Source organism: Mytilus galloprovincialis, chromosome 10 (assembly GCF_965363235.1).
Source record: "Mytilus galloprovincialis chromosome 10, xbMytGall1.hap1.1, whole genome shotgun sequence".
NCBI classification, from domain to species: domain Eukaryota; kingdom Metazoa; phylum Mollusca; class Bivalvia; order Mytilida; family Mytilidae; genus Mytilus; species Mytilus galloprovincialis.
The window spans coordinates 63,745,244-63,766,678 of NC_134847.1; the positions used below are offsets into that span (position 1 = coordinate 63,745,244).

The 21,435-nt window shown below is 31.2% G+C and overlaps 1 protein-coding gene across 1 annotated transcript; it reads left to right on the forward strand.

The window, feature by feature from the left end:
- Positions 1-1,825: 1,825 nt before the first annotated feature.
- Positions 1,826-16,545, forward strand: LOC143048095 (uncharacterized). Its single transcript, XM_076221546.1, has 5 exons — positions 1,826-2,153; positions 4,038-4,183; positions 8,474-8,675; positions 9,037-9,144; positions 15,129-16,545. The coding sequence occupies exons 1-5, from the start codon at positions 1,952-1,954 to the stop codon at positions 15,548-15,550; spliced, it is 1,080 nt and encodes a 359-aa protein (XP_076077661.1). The 5' UTR covers positions 1,826-1,951; the 3' UTR covers positions 15,551-16,545.
- Positions 16,546-21,435: the final 4,890 nt, after the last annotated feature.

Sequence of the window (21,435 nt, forward strand, 5' to 3'; positions counted from 1 at the left end):
TGCTATTGTACAGTACTATGCAAATGAAGATTTCTTGCTTTTGTGCAATACTGTGCACCACAGGCACTTGTCTCAGAAAAAATTCTAATATACCTTAATGTTATATTACGGTATAGGAATTTTTTTCTGAGACAACTGCCTGTGCTGTGCACGTTCAATTGACGATTTCTTATTATTGCGAAATACTGTGCAATTGACGATTTCTTGCTATTTTGCAATACTATGCAATTGAAGATTTCTTGCTATTGTTTCCAGTTTGGTGTGTATCATCTTGCGATATCAGTATTTTTTGCTTTTTAATATAAATCAGAAATAATCAATAGAAAAATGGAAAATTTTAAGAACTTGAAAAAAAATATATGAAAAAAATAAGCCCCATCCCGCAATTTTTAACCCCCAATGGAGCAGTTACTTCTTAACTCAATCTCTGCATTCCCTTTGTGGAAATCCAAATGGTACGTTGCAATAAAATTTCAGAGATATCCAAACACTTGAACACAAGTTATTGTCTGGAAACTAAAAAAAAAATGCTTGTTTTTACACTTATTTCTAAACGTTTGGACAATCACCCACAGGCACTCGTCTCAGAATTTTTTCCCCTTTATGTATAGGTATATAGGGGGAACACAATTCTGAGACGAGTGAGTGCCTGTGCAATCACCCCCTAAACCCAATACCAGCTTGCCCTTATTATATGGAACCTTGTGGTTCAATTTCAAAGAGATCCATAAACTTACACACAAGTTAATGCTTGGAAACTAGAAAAATGCTTGTTTTTGGCCCCTTATTTCTCAAAATTTGAGGCAATTACCCCCACACTCAATCCTTTCCCTTTGTGACAAGCAGGAACATATATATTAACTAGTTATGTTAGATATACTGTTCCCAGTGACAAGGAACCTTGTGGTACAGTTTTATAGAGAGTCATACACTGATTAAACACAAGTTCAGTATTGTCTGGAAACTACAGAAATGCTTGTTTTGTGGCCCGCATTTTTTGCGGTCGTATACCGTGAAATTAATACTGAAAAAAAAACCATTTTTTTCTTAACTTTAAAGGACAAGTCGCATGCAATAAGTGTGAGACCTGCACATTTTTTTTTTAATAATTTTGTCCATAAATCACGCATTTGCATCATGAAAACTATGCAGTATTTCGTAAGTATAGTTTTTGATTTTTTAAAGTGTTTTTAAATTTTTAGGACCGTATCTGAAGTCGTTTTTTCACTTTACCTAGATTTTTTTAAAATAGTTTTTTAATACAAGGCCAAGCAAGGATAGTCACTCCTCTTGTTTTCACCATGAATTTTTGCCAGATATTTGGAATCCTGTGCCATTAAAATGATTTTTGTCAATCAACACATAAATTACTTTCCATAAATTTAATAATAACATATATATAGTTTAAAATGCCATATTTAAAAATCTTATAATATCCTTGTTTTTGTTGTTGTTTTTTTTTTAAAGAAAAAATGGTGCCCAAGTTAAATTAATGAAAAAGTCTAGAATTTAAATGAAGAATCATTTCCCTTTAAATTTTCCAAAGTATCTAAAAAAAAAAAAAAGCACACGAACCCCTCATTTTTTCTGCATTTTTAGTTCCTTTGTTTATTAACCGTAAATTTATAACAAACATGAATACAGTCTTTTAAAAAGCTTGTAATTTTAAACAAAGTAGCAAACATCTTTAATTATTATATTTTTACGCACATGCGATAACGGCGGGAAATTGCCATTCGGAAGTCATTATCAAATAAGTTCCAAATGAGCGCACCTGTTCGTCGTGATCCCAAAGACGTTTACTTTCGTTCAATCGCAAGTGAAGCGTATAATAGATGGTGATGTTCTTGTTTACATGTTGCTAACGTGAGAAGAAAAGAAAGAACGACCAGATTTTGCATTTAAATTTCCATTGATAAGAACCTTGATAGGGTTATAAAAGGTTATCATAATGTATTCTCATACAAACCAGAAAATTGACGAAATAAGGCGGGATATTGATAATATAGCCCAAAGTGGAAATTATTATTGTACGCAAGAAATAGGCAGAGAATTATCAAATATTCGAAATGGACTTGATCATATGAGACTTGACAACAATATATCATCAACCACAAAATTCAAAGGGAGTCCTGGCATAAATACATACACGTGTAAGTATACCCAGATGTAAAATACTTATAAATAGCTGATATAACATACAAATAAATAAAACCCTGTGTCTCCAATGGAAGCAGGACAAATCGCCCCTCAGGCAAATTGCCCTAATTTTTCACCAACTCGCCCCACTTTAAAAAAAATCCTCCCAAAACTGGTTTACTATAAACTCGCCATAGCAATAGAAAAGCAACCTGATAATTGTATTGTAATGCGATATTATATACATGTATCATAACAATTGAAGGATTTCAATTAACAGCAATTTGTGGCCCAATTTGTTACCATAGCACTTACCGTATTGGTTAATATTGTCTTTGAATTAAGAATAATTGAACAATGAAAGGCAAATATGTTACTTTAAAGTAAATACATTTGTATCAAAGAGAATGTCCATTCATTCATTTACAATAAGCGTGTGTCATGTTTTTGTAAGTAAAAGTAGTCAAAGTATGTTTTGTAAGTGGCAGGGACATATACAACTGGATAGCATTTTTTTCCATAAGTGTCGTGAGTTGGCATTACTAAATTCATCATGGTTCATTTATTTTTCATGAGTGGGGTGAGTTAACGTTGACACACCTTATTTCAGCAGGATTTTAACCCTTTTCGTAAGTGGGGCAAGTTGTCCAACCTATTATCAATGTGATTTTACCCTTTTCATAAGTGGGGCGAGTTTGTAAACAAGAGAGATACGATTTTTAGGAAGTGTGGCGAATTGGTGGAAAAGTGGGGCTATTTGCCATGGATTCTCTCCAATTAGGGTTTATATTCATTGTGTAGGTTGGTGGTTTGGTGATTAAGACCGATGACTGCAGTTCTGAAGGTGCTGAGTTCAATCCTTGACAAAAGGCTCTGGATATTTCAGTACAAAATGAGGTTAATTTCCCCCCTCCCACACACATCTCAGGTACCCTTTACTGGATATTATGAATAATTGTAACTGGTATTTAGGGCCTTGGTTGGTCGAAGTGACCTCAGACTTTGACAAAGAGATCTTCAGATATCCCTTTGGTTTATTTGTTCAGCGAATTAGAATACTCTCATCGCAAAGACCCGGGTGATCCGGAATTTAAAAATACTGTATCCGCTTCCGGATATAAACCCCACAAACTATCCTGAGTAGAAATCAGCCGGGTACGAATTAGTTTTAATGTTGCATTTAATTGATAATATAAATTATCAACCATACAACAAGAAATTTATGAAGGGGTGGAGGTGGATTCAGGCAAGTATATTTAACTAATATGTTCACATAAAATCTCTTCTTGATATTCAAAAATATCCATTTTACATGTTTTATGTGAATAAGTTATTAACTGTTAAATATACTTGCCTGATACATTTACATTATAGAATACTCACTGATTACAAAGCAGTGAATGGTCTTTGGAAGGTGGATAAATGTACCCAATGGTTCTCTTCTAGTACTTCGAGGTGAAGGTTGGCACCTATTAAAACATTTAAACCTGATGATGCATTTGTTTGAACCTATCCAGTCAGGAACATGATTTTCAGTGGTTGTTGTTTGTGGATGTGGTTCAAAAATCTTTCTTGTTTCTCGTTTTTTTATATACATTGTAGGTTAAACCATTGTTTTTCTTGTTAAAATGGTTTTACTCTAGTAATTTTGGGTCATTTTATAGCTTGCTGTTCATTGTGAGCCAAGGCTGTGTGTTGAAGGCCTTATTTTGACCTACATGTACATGCTTAATGGTTTATTTTAAGTCTTTAACAAATTGTGACTTGGATAGAGAGTTGCCCATTGGCACTCATACCACACCTTCTTATGTCTACATGTACATGTATATAGTACAGTATTATATAGCCATAAGGATGAAGACATATTATATCCTGTTTTTTTTTTGTTCTTTTTTTAGCTGGTCCTCCTGATTTAGACAGAGTAAGCAATCACCTATCTCATCTCAAACATGTTATGGATATTGAAAATCTACAGGGTAAACAGGAAAATCAGTTACGTGAAAGACATCATTATGCAGTTCAGAACCTACGTGGAATTCAGCAGGTAACTGAAGTGCATCTATTTATAAATAGTTTTATATATATATGATATACATATATAATCTAATTCAATTATGTTCTTTGGTAGACTCTATCAGTATGCCATGATCAGGTTATTCTTGTGTGTGTGCATTCCTTAATATTTTTACCTTGAATTCTAATCCTTATGTAACAGGCAGAAATATTGGATCTTCGTACGTTTTAAGTTTTCAGACACAGACAGCTCACTCAGTGGCTGTTATTAGGTCAGTTGTTTTAAAAAAAACCATTGCATACCGTTATGCATGCTTAAAAAAGAAACAATAGCAATAATCCACATAATAATCATAAATGTTTACAGTAATATATCACTGACTCGGACAAACTATTCCTAAAATGTATATCTTAAATAACTAACACCAAATTATTTGACAATTACTACATATTATTCCTCATTTTACCCACTGAAACAAAGACAACTGATGCGGAGAAAAGAATATTTACCTGCTGTGGTCCACAGAACTTAAAGAAAATTACCTTTTCACGATTTAATAATTTGAAATATTAAACTTTTGAATGATGAACGTCTTAAATGTATTAATAAACTCTGAATTAATTAGCCAAATGTGTTAATTAATTTCTTCTACATGTAAAAGTAAATGGGTTAAATTGAAATAGGATATTTGTATTTCAATCACACATATTGTACCAAATATTTATTTTGCATATATGCCACAGGAAGGACTAATTATATTAAGGGAATGAAAAACATACTTTGATATTTTTTTCCTTAATTTCATAAGTGGTTTTATTACATGTAATCTCTTTGTGTTGTAATTTCCTTGCTGTGTTGAAGACCCATTGGTGGCTTTTAGTTGTTGTCTGCTCTTTGGTCCGGTTGTTGGTCTCTTGACACATTCCCCACTTCTATTTCTATTATATATATTTAGTTCTTTGACATGGTACAATTAACAGCTAACTTTATACCTTTGTTTTCCATAGCTTTTCCGTATTTTTATGTTTTATTGGTTGTAAAACGTATTTGCAAAAGTTACTGTTACTATTACCTTTGTCATGTTTGTTAAAATAAGATCTTTATTTTATTATTAAAAATTTATGAAGTTAAAAAAAAAGAAAATGTCTGTTTCTGAGTAAGATCCAATTGCAGATGTATATTCCTATTTTTGTAAATATCATTTGGAATGTAGACAGAAAGGATTCTTATTTTATTTGCTTCTTGTAACCTTTCATTGTATACTGGTGCTTGCTGCGCTATTGTATATATGCCATAAAAGTATTTATACATGTATAATAGAATATCACAAGTTGATTGACTTTTACAGTCTATGTGCGCATACATAAATCAAACCAGTATTATATTGAATTAAAAATCCTAGATTATTAAACTTCTTTTTCAGCACCTATCTGTCTTTGGATTGTGATGGTAATTTATTGCAATACTTGTAACACATTGATTTTGTAACACACACTAATTAGTGTTGTTGTTAAGAGAGTGCTGTAAATTAAAACATTTCATAATGCAAGACAAAATCGCACATACAATATTTTTCATTGGTTAATTATTTTTATTTTTTTCACATGTTGCAGTTAGAGTTCATAAATTTTGATGAAGAAATGTAAAGAAATTGCTCGTATTTTTTAAACAAAACATACCTTTTGAAGCAACCTTTTAACGTTAAAGGAAAAAAGTTTAATTTTATGAAAATGGTGTTCTTAGAAGATTGAAGAACAGACTATATTATTTGTGTGGGATAATATCCAATTATTTGGCCTTGAAGGAATTATTTTGTAGTGCTCTTCCACTTAAAGTTACCTGTAAATGGTTGCTTCTTTAGTTACCGTAACTTGACTGTATTTAGTCTTGCTCTCCACCTATTTCATTTCATCTAAAATTCTAAACCAATTGCAATTTGTTTTATTAACCAAACTGTTCAACTGGTCAGAAATTTTAACCAACTGCTGTAGAAAAATAATCATTACCTTATAAATTGTTTTGAGTTATCTCCCATTATCAAAAAAATTATCTAATCTTGCATTCTAATTATCTTCATTGAGATTTTATATCAAAATTCTTTAAACAATTAGTTACATATTGTCCTACTTTGAAATCTAAACTTGTAACTGATCTATGTCTTCATAGATTGAAATATTGATAATGTTAAGTTCATTGATTTGTAAAGAACAAAACAAAAGACAACACATTGACCTTTTGTTGTCAATCACAAAACCAGATTTTTTTTACATTTTTAAAACTGAAAAATAATGCTTGACAGTAGCAATATAGATATTTTAAAACCAGTTCAGTATTAGAGAAGAATAAAACGGAAAAGCTTTCTTTTCAAGCTTCTGTTATTTTGAATGACTTCTTCTGTAACTTTACAAATTAAAGTAAATAACAGAAAAATACGGATCCTTAGACATGTATAGATAAATATCTAAAAAAGTATATCAGAGCATCAAGAACTAAGGACTGTTGTAACTCAAATTTCATTCAAAGGGAAATAATAAACCAAAGACATTGTTTTAGGATTACAAAATAAGTCATGTTATTCAAAAGAAAGGTTTGTATTTATAATGTTTTTTCTACTTGTGGTGTTATATTTGTGTCTTACAGGACATTTTCTTTGCATTTTCTTTATTCACAAAATTTGTGGCTAAATAGGATGGTTTTTGAGTGTTTGTTGTTTTGAAACTAATTAAGATGCAGAATGGATTTTATTGTCTTTGCTAACCAACTGTTTTTACAAAATGTTTACAGCACTTGTTTTTTTTTGTCATTATTTTTTGATGGTTGAGATTGATATATGTTTCAATATACATGTATATTCATTTGTATGAAAAAAAAATCATTTAAATGAAGTGACAGCATTGATATACACTGGGATTTATATACATGAATTAATTCATCTATTGGTCACATGACAAAGGTTCAAATTCAGGCTGAAGTTTTGTAGCCTGTCTTTAGATATAAGAAGATGGGGTATGCATGCCAATAAGACAACTCTCCATCCATGTCTCAACTTGTAAAAGAAAAACCATTATAGGTCAAAGTACAGTCTTCAACAAGGAGCCTTGGCTCACTCAGAACAGTAAGCTATAAAAGGCCCCAAAAAGGACTAGTGTATAACCATTCCAACGGTTTATCTATATAAAAAACAAGAAAACAAAGAAACCTTCAATAAATCTTAAAAGTCCAGGTCTTGATACAGGATCTTGGACTTTTCATTCAACAATTCAAATCTTCATGGACTTTACATTCCTTAAAGCAAATTTGAACCCCTGCAGGTATGAAGTATCAGATTTATGATTACTGCAAATTATATAAGTTATCCCCCTTAGTATAAGATTTTTTTTGCACATTTGTTTCATCACTGCAAATGGAAATATTCCTTCAATGTTTCAAAAATTACAAATTATTTTTTTATTTGTATGTTTTAAGATGTTGTACATGTATGCATGCTGTAAAACAAGCAATTATTTAAATCTGGAATATAAATGATTAATAAGAAATGTATGATGAAAATAACCCAATTATGGAAGTTAGTTAGTTCTTACTGAAATTTCAGTGAAAGTAACTTGAACATCAGCAATGCATGCATATCTAACCCTCTAATGTTGGGTTTTTAGTTTTCATCATCCATTTCTTTTCAAATTTACAGAATTAAATATGATTCCAGTTTCAAATAGTTCCTTGTTTTAAGATGGTTGAATTACTGCAGTACATTGACATGATACATTGTAGCCTATCTTGATGAATTACCCAGCTTTTTTTATATAGAGCACACCAGAACATTAAATATTCTTGAGTATTTTTACTTGCATTGAGTGACTCTGTCTAAATAGAACTAAGTCTTCAGTTACACAGTGTACAAATGTACATGAGATGAGCTTCTACATGTCAATGAAGTGTTTTTAAAAAACTTATGGAGACACATTGTAAAAGTTCAAATGAAATTATTTTTGTAAACTGAATTTGTACAATAAAATTAGTAAAACTATTAAGGTTCATAAAAAAGTCAATTATATTTCCAATTTGTCATTTAAATGGGAAAAAATACAGAAAATAATAAAACTCAACTATCAAAACTGCATATATTTTTCATCAGTAAATCTGTCAGGGAAATAAGCTGATTAACACTTAAAAATCCCTTTTCATATCTGAAATAAAGCAATTGCACAGCTTTCAGTGTCAAAATATGAATGAAATATTAGTTAACCGTTATGATTGTATCTATTAAACTGATAAACTATGTGAGTATTACACTTGTCCCTCATTTTCTCATTATCTTTTTAGGATCTTGATCCCCACACTTACCAGGCTGCAGATAGAATTCGTCAGTTTGGGGATCACATAGGTGTCACTGACAGCTACACTGGCTACCGTAACAATCTCTCTCGAGGATCACGGGAACCATTCCAAATGAGAACAGCATGGGCGGATAAGAATTGCAATACTGGATACATGGGTGCTCTAAATGCTGCTAGGAAATTTCATGGTAATTTCTTTCATAGATGTTTAATTTGTTTTAAGATGTGTATTCCTCAACCATGCTCAGACTAAAAAATTATTTTTCTAAAGTTGATTTACTGGAAAAGATACTTTGTACATTTTTCATGGTTGAATTTTCAGTGTCGTAGATGCGTAATATAAAATTAAATAGGAAAATTACTTTCCTGAAAAAAATCATATTTGGTTTTTATCATCAAACGGGGTTTTCATTTTGAGTTAGATATGAATGGATCTATTCAATCATCTACATAGTTGTAGACTTCATGATCTCTGATTTAGGACCATTTATAATGGGAATAATTACAGCATCAATGCCATGACTAACTTATTAAATTTTGACATTACAGAAGATAGAGAAAGACAGTCAGCAATGATGAGACCAAAGACAGCGCCTTCATTACTAGGAAGTAAAATACAGTATGGATTTAATGCACAACCAAAATTTGATTACAGAGGTATTATTTTACACTATGTCTACCATTATTCATAGTCATAGGCACTTAAGTTTTTAAATGCTTGATTCAAGTGCTAAGCTGGGGCCTTTAATCTTACAATATGGTAAGATTTTTCTCCAGGCCAAACTCATGCTTTGACCGTTGGTTTTCCCGTTTGAATGGTTTTACACTAGTAATTTTGGGGCCCTTTATAGCTGGTTGTTCGGTGTGAGCCAAGGCTCTGTGTTGAAGGCTGTACATTGACCTATAATGGTTTAATTTTTTAAATTGTTATTTTGATCGAGAGTTGTCTCATTGGCACTTACACCACATCTTCCTATATCTATTTGGTATCTGATGATGAATAGTTGTCTTATTGGCAATCATACATTTCCATTTTTTTATTTTGATATATTTCTGCAAGTATATATAAGTGGATGCAATATCTTCAGTTTACTAGAGTGAGACTGAAAGGCATATTATCAGAATATTTCTTATTGTCAAACAGGGCCAAATGAAGAAATGAAACTTTGCTGAAAGGGTACTGCCACGAAAACCTTATGAGTTCTGGCCAGATGAACAACAAAAGCAGATGGGTATTCACCTTTCTTTTTTCATGCCCTGCTGTAGCAGAGGGGGCATTAAGTTTTACCCTTGTCCGTTTGTACATACGTATGTACGTACATCTCAAAGTTGGTCTCTGTTCTCTAACTTTAGTTTGCATGAACCAAATGTTATGAAACTAATGCACAATGCCACATACCGGTAATACAGATCAAGTTTGGCGTCACTTTTACTATTGATGGGTTATGCTCCTTTATAAACATAAAAGTTGCTGATTTTTTTGTCTCCATTCTCTAACTTTAGTTTGCCTCAACCAAATGTTATGAAATGTATAAACAATGCTTACATAATACAGATCAAATTCGAAATGGGTGTGCATCGCTATCACTGTTCTTGAGTTATGCACCTCTATAACCATAAAAATTGGTGATGTTTCTATTCTGGAGCTTTAGTTTGCATCAATTAAATTTTATGGAACTAATACACAATGCTTATTTCTACATAATACAGATCAAGTTTGAATTTTGGCGGCCTCACTATAACTGTTCTTGAGTTATGCCCCTTAATGAAAATAAAAACTGCTGAAATTTTCATTTCCGTTCTCTTACTTAAGGTTAGCCTCAAGCAAATGTTATATGACTTATTCACAATACTTATTACCACAAAACTCACATTAAGTACAAATTTGGTTAGCATCACTTCTACTGTCTTTAGAAATGTCCCTATATAACATTATATGATAAGCAAGCAGGGGCATCATCCGTGTCCCATGGACACACTCCCCATTTATTTTTCTTTATTTCTTTATATTTCCTATCTTACTTGCTTATACAGTTGCCTTTTTTTGTTTATCTGATAAAATTACCCCTTTATGTGTATACAGAATGTATTGAGTATTGGTTAGAATTGACGGTTTAGTGTATGATGAAGATTTTAATGTTGGAGTGATTAGACTCTTATTTATTGCCATTTTTAGCTTATACCCTAAAACATATTTGAGAAGTGTATAATAGCAGTTGCAGTGTCCATTCTTTCTTCTATCTGCCTATCTATTTGTCAAAAATGGAAATGTCCCCAGATGCTTACTTGATGTTTATAAGAATGAAACTTGGAATACAACAGGTAGTGGAAGAAGTCTATTGATTTTTGGGTCTAAATTCAAAGACACTGTCACTTAAAGTTGCAACTTGGTAATTTAAATGTTGCTAGCCTAATAAGAATAAAAAGTAAAGGGAGGAAGCATATCAATTTTAAGGCTAGATTATGAGTCAACGATCAAGTAGCTTAAAATAGCTGTTCATTTTATGAACTTTTTCAAATTTTGGGTTTTTTTAAAATCTCTTGTAGATTCCATTTGTAATTAAGAGTAAATGTGCCATAAAATCTTCAGAATTCAAAATTGCAAACATCTTGCACCCAAAAGACCTTTATTTCCTTCTTCAAGAATGTAGGCAATTTAGAAGTTAATATATTGATCAGACACCGGCCTACTGTCTTTTGTTGACCTTTCGATATCTTATGGATTTTTGAGTTGTTGGGTTGCTGTCTATTTGGTGTATTCAACACATGTCCTGGAATTGTTATTTAGTTACAATAACAATATCTTTATTCTCATAACCATTGCAGAAACATAGGTACAGAGAGAGTGCAAAATATGTACATGGATGTGCATCTATTTACAAAACATATATAATATATTTAAATACAGTGTTTTCAAAATAGTATACATTTTAGCCAGGAGGACCCACATGTTTATTTATACACTTTATAAGCTTACATAATCTTTTTAACTCTAACTTTTTGTTTAGTTTGCTCATCAGTTTTCCAAATTTTAGTGTATTAACACGAGCCAAATAGTACTTATCAAGGTATAATTTTCTGCTGTCGTTAAAAAATGAACATTCTAGCAGATAATGTAAAATCGTCTCCAATGCTACCAATATTACAAAGATGACATTTTCTATCATTTCTATTAACATTATTCCACCTCCCTGTCTCTATTGGGAGTCTGTGGTTTGTGGTTCTATATCTACATAAAATAATACTTTTGTGCATATCCAAGATATCGAAATATTTTTCAAAATTAAATTCTAACTTAAAAATCCTATAATTTACTGCTTTTGTAGACTCTTGTAATTGTGTATTCCACAACTGTTTATAATGGTCTTGTAATCGCAACTTAAGTGCATTTTTTAACCATATATCATTACCAAAACATTGAGAAATCCAAATATTTGAAAAACCACATTCATCCAAAATATTTTTAACTTTACTCACAAAAAATGTACATACATTATTAACAGTAAATACTGTTTTTAATTGTCTATATGCGATAGAAGATAGCTTAGTCTCTTTAGCGGATAATAATTTACACCAATAAGACACTATTTTTAATTAATTATCAATGTCCAAATGATATCTACCAAGTTCACCGTATACCATATAGTTAGGTGTGGAATTTTTCAGTTTCAAAAAAAGTTTACAGAATTTCAGATTGATTCTTGCTATAATTTCAACATTACCATGCCCCCAAATTTCACATCCTTACAAAAGAATGGGTTAGAGTTATAGCCTTTAATTAGTATGGACCTTATTCTAAGAGAGTGATTAAGGCTATTTTAAATTTGATTAACAGTCTTTTAGATTTGTTCTTACTCACTAATCTTTAAAGTTTAAAACTTACAATGTGGTAAACTAAAAAGTTAACATATGGATGTAACCATTAAAGTACGAAAAACTATATAAATCATTTATTGATTTTTATTTATCTTTAGTCAATAGTTACAAATAGTTACTTGTCTTTCTTTTTGAACTCCAAGGCGTTATACTTTATTGATATATCCCTGTTATGAGTCAGTACATGTGTCAAATTGTATTTTAATTGCTTAACTTATTGGAACAACATACTTAGCGAGTTTTACTATTTTTCTAGAATTTCCTATAAAAAGTATGATATCTATATAAAATAGTGGTAAGTTTTTGTAGAAAAGTTATGTCACCATGTCATTAAGTTATGAACCCAGAGAGACCATTTCTGGTGGTTCAATGAAATGTTAGGGCTCTGAATGATTTTTTTAAATAAGTCTATTAGAAATTGTTAGTATTGCCATTGCTTGTTGAGTTGAATATTTTGTTAGGGGTTTGTGTTGTTTATTCTTTAGTTTTTTATGTTGTGTCATGTGTGCTGTTTTTTGTTTGTCTTTTTAATTTTTAGCCATGGCGTTGTCAGTTTGTTTTAGATTTACAAGTTTGACTGTCCCTTTGGTATCTTTCGTCCCTCTTTTTTAAGAATTATTATCCTATCCTATTTTCTTTTTTTTTAAACATGCAAAGCTTAGATTGTCAGCATTTATCTATTTGAAGTTTTTAAATTTTCTATGTTGTATAGTATTTTATAGTTATTGATGAAAGGTATTATAACAAAAACTTAATAAACTAATGCCGTAATTGTCCTCACTAAGGTGAAAATGCAGCATAGCATAATTTGATATTTAATTCTCCAATAAATATTCGAACATTTAAATGTACATTGTTCAAATTGAACAGGTTCAATACAACTAAAAATAGATTAAATAAGAGAACAAAAGAGTTGTAATGATATAGATTTTTATACCCTGATTATTAATCTTTAATGTGGTAGCTAGGTAGGAGAACTACAACAACGATCGACCATATCTACAAGGTACAGTGTAATGTTTCTTCATGAGTTTAAACTTCTTTATATTACATAAATCATCAGAAATTGTTAACAGCTAGCATTTAAAAGAAATAATTTAAACAAAAGGTAACTAAGTTTTTCAGATAAATGAAAGTTTTCCCGGTAAATGAAGTTTTGATAATTTTGTATGTGTGGTCTCAAATTTTCATTTGCTATTTAGTAACATGCCGATTTTTACCTTGAGAGTTATTCAGGATACACATTCCTTGTTCATGGTTGCAATTTTATTAGTAGTTAAATGGATATAATCAATGCTTTATAAAGTACTATATGACATTTGAAAATGAAATTCTTCTGTGCCATTTTGAAAACTTAAAATTTTGAAAACTTAAAATTTTGACAAATACCGCAGAATTGTGTTTTTCAAAATTCTTTATAACAGTCTTGTATTCTGTTCAAAGGATGATTTAAGGATTTACAATTTTACACAGTGACTCATGATACAATAAAACAGGGATTTTTTTCCTTTTGGACCAAGGACATTGAGGTTACACCAAAGGAGTAGGTTCATTAAAGACTAAGATTGTCTGGAAGATTTAAATGTCTTGTAAATGACCAAAATACTACGCATTTCATATAAAAAAAGTTGTGATATTAATATTCATACAAAATAACTTCTTTTAAGAATGTCCCATTATAAATAAGCAAGTTAAGACCCCTAAATTATGCACTACTTGAGCTGTAACCTCACTTTTAGATTATATTTTTTTGTGATTCAATTTTAAACCATGGCACCTTTTGGTTACATAAAATTTTATCATCATATGTAGATTCTAAGGTAACCTAAAGCTGTTTTGTTTGAAAAATGTGCAAAATCAAAATTTATATGCCCCACTTTGGAGCATTATGTTTTTCGGTTTGTGTATCAGTTTGTTCGTCTGTCCCGCTTCGTGTTATCCGTGTACTATGGACACATTCATTTTGAGCTGACTTTATAGTCTTTAATGTACTATTATGAAGAAATTTGTTTTACCTAACATTAAGGCTTTTGAAATAGACCCATTTAAGATTGTAGCATTACCTATCGTTGGCCTCCAGAACCCCAATAGTGGCTTAAACTTTCACTTTATTTTATACTAATAAAAAACAACTTATAAACAAACAAATTCATACCATTCTGTCAACGCTGATATTGTGAGTTTTAATCTTGTATGTTACAGGTGCTTTTGACTTCAATCTAAATTGACTAAGAATGCCATTTTTCTACTGAAGATTCATGGTTCTGACATGCACCCTAGTTTTGGGGGTAAAGCAGAAAGAAAAAATATTTAAAATCTTTATACAGTCAAGTTTGGACAATGTCCTAATGTGCTATGCCTATTTGCCTTTTTTGGTTTTTCATTTTTGACATATTTGTTTGTTTTTATGGTGATAAAGATTATAACACAATATTGACTGATTTACCTCTATTTCGACAGTTTTACCTATTATATCTGTTTGTTTTATTCACACATTGTTGTCAATATGATGGAATTTGAAGTGACTGTTATATAAGTGAGAGATGTAGCTAGTTATAAAACCACCATATTTTGCATAAGAAAATGCCTGTACCAAGTCAGGAATATGACAGTAGTTATCCAATCATTTGATGTGTTTGAGCATTTGATTTTGCAATTTGACTAGGGACTTTCAATTTTTAATTTTTCTTGGTGGGTATTTTTGTGTTTTTTTACTTTCTTCTTCATCTGATAGGTATAAACTAATTTGTATTTTTGTGTTACAGGTTACCAGACAATTGACAGTATATACCCACGCAGCAATACCTTTCATCAGTCCAGTGGTCCAGCGGTTAGTTGGAAATTAAACGAGACAAAAGCAGAAAACAGTTTAAATAAATTTCCCAGGGAAAGTCCATACCAAAGCATGACTACCACAGATCCAAGAGGTATGCAGTGCATGTCCGTTCAGGAACAGGCAGGAATCAATACAAGATTCCCAGGACCAACAGAGTATTCCACCAAGTTTGAGCGACCCCCGATGGACATACCGACAAGTGCATTTAACATTAATCCAACACCAAACTTCCACCTCCACCAACGTCCTCTTGGAACGGAAACATATGATGCTGTTAATACAGAGTATCAAGTTAGATACGAATGGCCGGATAGCAATAAAATAGTCAGAATGCCATGGTTACGAAAATAGACATAATATAAACAAATTTAAATTTGCAAATTCATCAATCTAAACTAAATTATATTATTGTTACTTTGTTATAGTGTTGTTGTTGCGATTGTTTTACTTGGAAGATGGTGCCTATGATTTTTGGCGGAAAAGAATTATGTAATGCGAAAAAAACATGCAACTCGGAAAGAAAGATCTGATGTAAATAAGCTTTTATACAAATCAGCATTAGTTTCTATTTAGTAAATTCTATTAACTCTTCACTAATATATTGTATTCAGGAAAGATGCAAACACTAAAACTTAATGTAGAAAAGCTTCATAGATAGAAAGAAACACAAACAATGTATAACTCTTCAGGGCTTCTTTTCTAAAGATGACACACTAAAATGTACATATCTGACCATACGAAGGAAATTAATTATCGTAGTTATTAACATGTCGTATCAAAGGTAGCATATTGTTTTTAATGTGGCTGATATATTAGTATATATATATATTTATTTTGATAACAATATTTCATTTTTCTTTTTAAATAGTTTTATATTTACACCTAATTGTTGAAATATTAATGTAATTTGAATAACTTATACATTTTTAGATGTGGTTGTAATATAATCTCTTTAAGTTTTTTAACTGTTTTATTGCTTCCTCTTTCTTTTTTCTTTTATTTGAAAGCAAAAATTAAAAGGTTATTAAATTTACCAAAGAAAGATGAATTTTTAGCTAGGATATTATATATTGACTGTTATTGTTAATTATTGATGGGTTGTTGTCCCTGAGTTATAATTCCTGCACAGCATTTGTTAACAAATGAGATGAAATTATGATATTCAACTGTGTTTTTAAAGGAATGATGCAATTTAAAAGGAGCTTGCTCTGACTTACTCTAAATCAAATAGCATAGTATAGGGGAGATAACTCTATTTTCTATGTCCTTTGTTATGTATTGTATCTGTGATCATTATAGTAAAATTGCCTTATTCTGTCATATTGGCAATAAAAATTATCATAATATTTGTTTTTATTCAATTATTCAGTTATATTATTTTCCACTCACAAAATCATATCAATAATAACTATCAACATTACATACCTGCCAACTTTCACTAACTGCGGGGGATTTCCCCCATGGAGGCTCCCAAATTGAAATTTTGAAAGAGCAATTTTTTCCACAATTTTAAACAAAACAATTAATTTTACAATGACTATAGGCTTGTAAAAGTATGAAGATGAATGTCATTAACGGTACCATTTTTACTGCACCTGATGTGTATTGTAACAGTTAATGTGTTTAGTGAGGCTCGAAGTTGAAATAATAGACCTTATCACTTTTGTCCACCCTTACTGGATAGCACACAGGTTCCCGTAAAATTTTGATGTTATAAAACGAAATATCTGACGACACAATGGAAAAGTGATTGTTGTATGCATCAAAAGTTCAAGTGGCAGGGTCAGCAGGGATTAGCGATAAGGTGTATTGAAAAGGCAAAACCAAATAGAAAGGAGCTGATCAAGTCAAAAAGGACTTGACAATATGATAGCCAATTCAGAATGGAACCAGAGCTTTGAATGAGGGAGATGTGTTTCTTAATTAAAAATTGTTTCCAAAATGTTATAACATCAAATTTCAATCTCGACGCGATACAGCCTTGTTGTGCTAATGCGGCGTAAAGCAACCAACAATCAATCAATCAATAAAATTTCAATCTAACAATCTACATATTTTCATGTCAGTATCACTGACTGTTTATTTAGGTTGTTATAACCTTGTGAACTAACAATCCAACAGCAGAGGTATTAACCCACTGGTAGTATCTAGAGACCATATCACTGCACCAGATGGTCCTTTCGACACTAAATGTCTCTTCAGTGATGTTCGAGGCAGATATATTTGAAAATCAAAAAATAATTCTTCAAAATTCAAAGCTGTGAACTGATCAAATTAAAAAGGATCTCAAGTATAGCCACCTCCTGACAAAGAATCCTCTAACCTTTTAATTCAAGCAATTTAAACTTAAGTTGTACTAATGTCCATTGCTTTTTGTCTTGCCTTGACCGAGTCAAAAAGCGAGTCTAAGGTATGCTGTTTCCATCATCAGTGGTGGAGTCAACAAAGTATTTGTTTAGTTAATGGTTAACCACTAGTGGAAGGCCAATGATATTAGGTTTGCACTTGTATTATCATTAGCATATCTCATTACCATGGAGAGTATTTTGCCCCGACCCCTCAGTCATGGTCTATTTACTTTGAAACTTTGCTAAGTTTACATGTATTAGTATGTGATTAGGTCAGTTTATGGGGAACCACTAATGGTAGGCCAATGCTATAGTTTACAAGTTAATGTTTACATTGTTTGTTTTAAGGTTTGTTTAAAGGGGACAACTTTTGAGATTTTAGTGGTATTTGGAATGCAGTTGTATTAGCATTGGCACATCTCATTTCCATGGATATTGTTTTAACCCTGTACCTTTAGTCATATTGCATGGTTCATTGACTTTGAATATTTGCATTACTTACATATCAAAGTAATGCTTTTTAATTTCAACATTTGCAGTATCAAAATAACGAGAAGGCAAAGACCTATCTCTGTGTTAACAATTTATTATATTATTTCAGCATGACTTGACTTCCTTGTTCTTAGAATAGCATTTTAAAATTTTACACCTTGTTATAAACTACAATATGCAGGAAAGCATATATATGCTTTATACACATTTTTTGTTTAGAATTGTCAAAATCTTATGTTATAAAGTTGGTGTTACAACCGTACTTTTTATAAAAGTTCCTTACTACTTTTCTAAAGTTCTGACTAATCCATACGAGGCAAAACATAACAAAGGGATAATCAGACTCATCATTCGAAAAGGAACTGACAATACAATGGAACGAAAACGTCGAAAAGGAACTGACAATACCATGGAACGAAAACGAGCAAAAGTCCAAACAAAACATAACAAAGGGATAATCAGACTCATCATTCGAAAAGGAACTGACAATACCATGGAAAGAAAACGAGCAAAAGTCCAAACAACAGGTTACAAAACGCAACATAGAAAACTGAAGACTGGACAACACAAACACCACAAAAAAACAAACCCGGTGTTGATCTTTGGTGCTCTGGACGGGTTAACAGATCCTGCTCACATATTGCACCTGTCGTGATGCTAATGTAAGTATGAACCCGGTAAAGTGTCATATTTAAGGAAAAGAGGACGGCATGTGTTTACAACAATTGGAACATATCGTTTGTCATCTCTGAAACAGTTTAAAAAAAACGACCAACAAACTTGTGATGGCATCCGTATAAATGTCCAAGCGATGATATCAACTTCACCATTTGAAACTTAGATAATCCAGAGGTTAGTGAGTAGGTTGATTGCATCTATATCATAGACATTCAGATGTACTTTTTAGTAATCAAAAGAAATGATTTTCAAGCCCGTATGTAATGGTAATGCGCGCAAAGGGAATGCACCGTTCAGATCAAGACTACACTTTACTACAAAACAGATGGACTTGCATGTGGAGTACATCTATTTTAGTTGTTACAAAATTCAAAGACATGGTCTCCTTGATGAATGATTTTTTCTTACAATGAACTTAATTAAGCCAGCCTGTTTGCCTTGCAATTAGGTACGAACAGGAAATTTAACTGAATCCACCGTTCTAGAATTGATTCATGTAGTGTTAGCATAGAACATTTGGGAATGCTATCTTAAAAAAATACAAGATTTTATTTCTCATATGATGATCAGGGTATGGTTTTTATATTAATATTTTTACAATCACCAAAGTCTCCTAGAGTGATGCTCCCATCCATATATCATTTTTTTAAGATTTAAAAAGAGAAAAGAAAACATGGAAAGAAAAATTAAAATATATCTGAGAAATAAAAGGAAGTCAGAAATATTATCAGAGTTCATTTTTAAATCTCAAGCAGCACAACCGATGGAAATTAATTTGGAATTGCATTTGTCTCGAATTTGGAAATTTTCTTGAGAGTTTGATTCAATTCAGTCAAATATTAAAATAAAAATATCTCTAAGAGATCCAAACAGCTCAACTCGGGTTGTATAAAATTGTCTGATTTTGTATGGATTATGCATGAAAAACCCAATTTTGTGTGATAAAAAAATACACCATATAATTTGAAGATAGCTCTAATAATATGCTTTCAGATAAGAAAAAGAAATAATGAGATCACCCGACTCCTTTTCTGGCTAAATAATGATACAAGTAAAGTCACAGCACATTCTATTATAAAAGTTACTTTATCTGATTTAACTCCTCTTTTATTATTTTTGGATAAAGTACAACCGTAGATATGATAAAATAAACTCATCATAGATACCAGGATTGAAATTTTGTATTTCCACTAGACGCGCGCTTCGTCTACAGTAGACTCATCAGTGGCTCTCTAATATTTTTTTTTATTTATAAAAGACGAAAAAAGTACGGAATTGAAGAGCATAAAGGACCAACAATTTCTAAAAGTTTTGCCAAATACACCTTGGGTAATCTATTCATGAGGTAAAACAGCCTTTGTATTTCAAAAATTCAAAGTTTTGTTAACAATTAATTTATAATTATGACCGTATCAATAAAAATTCATGTCAATACAGATGTGACGACAACTGGGTTGATAATACCCTCGGGGAATAAAAACTCCACCAGCAGTGGCATCGAGGTTGTAAATAAACTTATCAGAGATACCAGCATTGAAATTTTGTAGTTGCGCTAGACCAAGTGAGGAATTAGACAGTTGTTGTCTATTCGCTGAATATGTTTGAGCTTTTGATTTTGCCATTTGATAGAGGACTTTCCGTTTTGAATTTTCCTCAGAGAACGGTGTTTTTGTTATTTTACTTTTTATTTTCTCTAACCTGTCCTCATATTTTAACATAGCCAAAACATATAAATATATATGTAAGAAATCTTCCTATTTCAGACATAATAGCAAAATCACTTGCTTTTATTTTGTGTAATCTTTGAGATATGTCTTTTGAATAAACCTTTTGTCAAATGTATTAATTTTTCTTCTTACATGCAACTGAAGTGGTTGAGTTCCCCATATTTCATTGCCACCATACATTAGAATAGTTTAATTGTATGACCATAAAGATGCATTAAAGTGTAGACACTAGGATTTGATGATGTTAGGCATTGTTGTAATTTAAAACAAGCTTTCAATATTTCTTGCATAGCTCATCTTTACACTATGTAAATATACTATACGTTTATCGCTTCATTTTATATGTCAACTTGTATTTGTAAAGTAGAAGGATCGAGTGCTGGATAAATGTTATAAAACGTTTTGAAGGGGGTTTTCTCCAATTCGGAGGCAAATAGATTTACATTGACGGACACATTTTGAAAATCAATAATTATGATTATATAAATTAATTAGTTAAACAATATATTAATTGACAATTTATTACAGAACAGTTCATCAGTTAAAGTCTAAAATTTCCCGAATACTCTTTCTAATCGTTAAAATGAAAACAAACCGCATTTTTCAATGCAGTGTTGTCATATTATGCTCATTGTTAAAGGCCGTTTGGTTACCTACAGTTTCTTAAATTCACTTCAATTGTACTCTGGTGAATATATGTCTCATTTGCATACCACATCCCACATCTAATTTTCATGATAATCGAATTGAATATGTTACGAGAGTGTAAGTGTCAGACAATAATCCTTCCGTTACAACTATATTTCCCTAAAGACATGTAATAATGAATAAGAATATAACAACTAAGAACTACAAATTATCGAATTTATGAATAAATAATTCGGATGATGCACATGATAAAGTTAAAAGATATAACTCATCACGATTCCGAATGATATTTCTGTTAAATATTAATAAAGATTGACGTTTATCGTCATGGAACAAAATATTT

What these genes read in the sequence shown, in the direction of transcription:
- LOC143048095 (XM_076221546.1), top strand. Translation starts at nt 1,952, where the DNA reads ATGTATTCTCATACAAACCAGAAAATTGACGAAATAAGGCGGGATATT. An exon ending in ACCTACGTGGAATTCAGCAG is followed by an intron (nt 4,184 to 8,473) that starts GTAACTGAAGTG and finishes TTATCTTTTTAG; the next exon opens with GATCTTGATCCCCACACTTA. An exon ending in ACCAAAATTTGATTACAGAG is followed by an intron (nt 9,145 to 15,128) that starts GTATTATTTTAC and finishes TTTGTGTTACAG; the next exon opens with GTTACCAGACAATTGACAGT.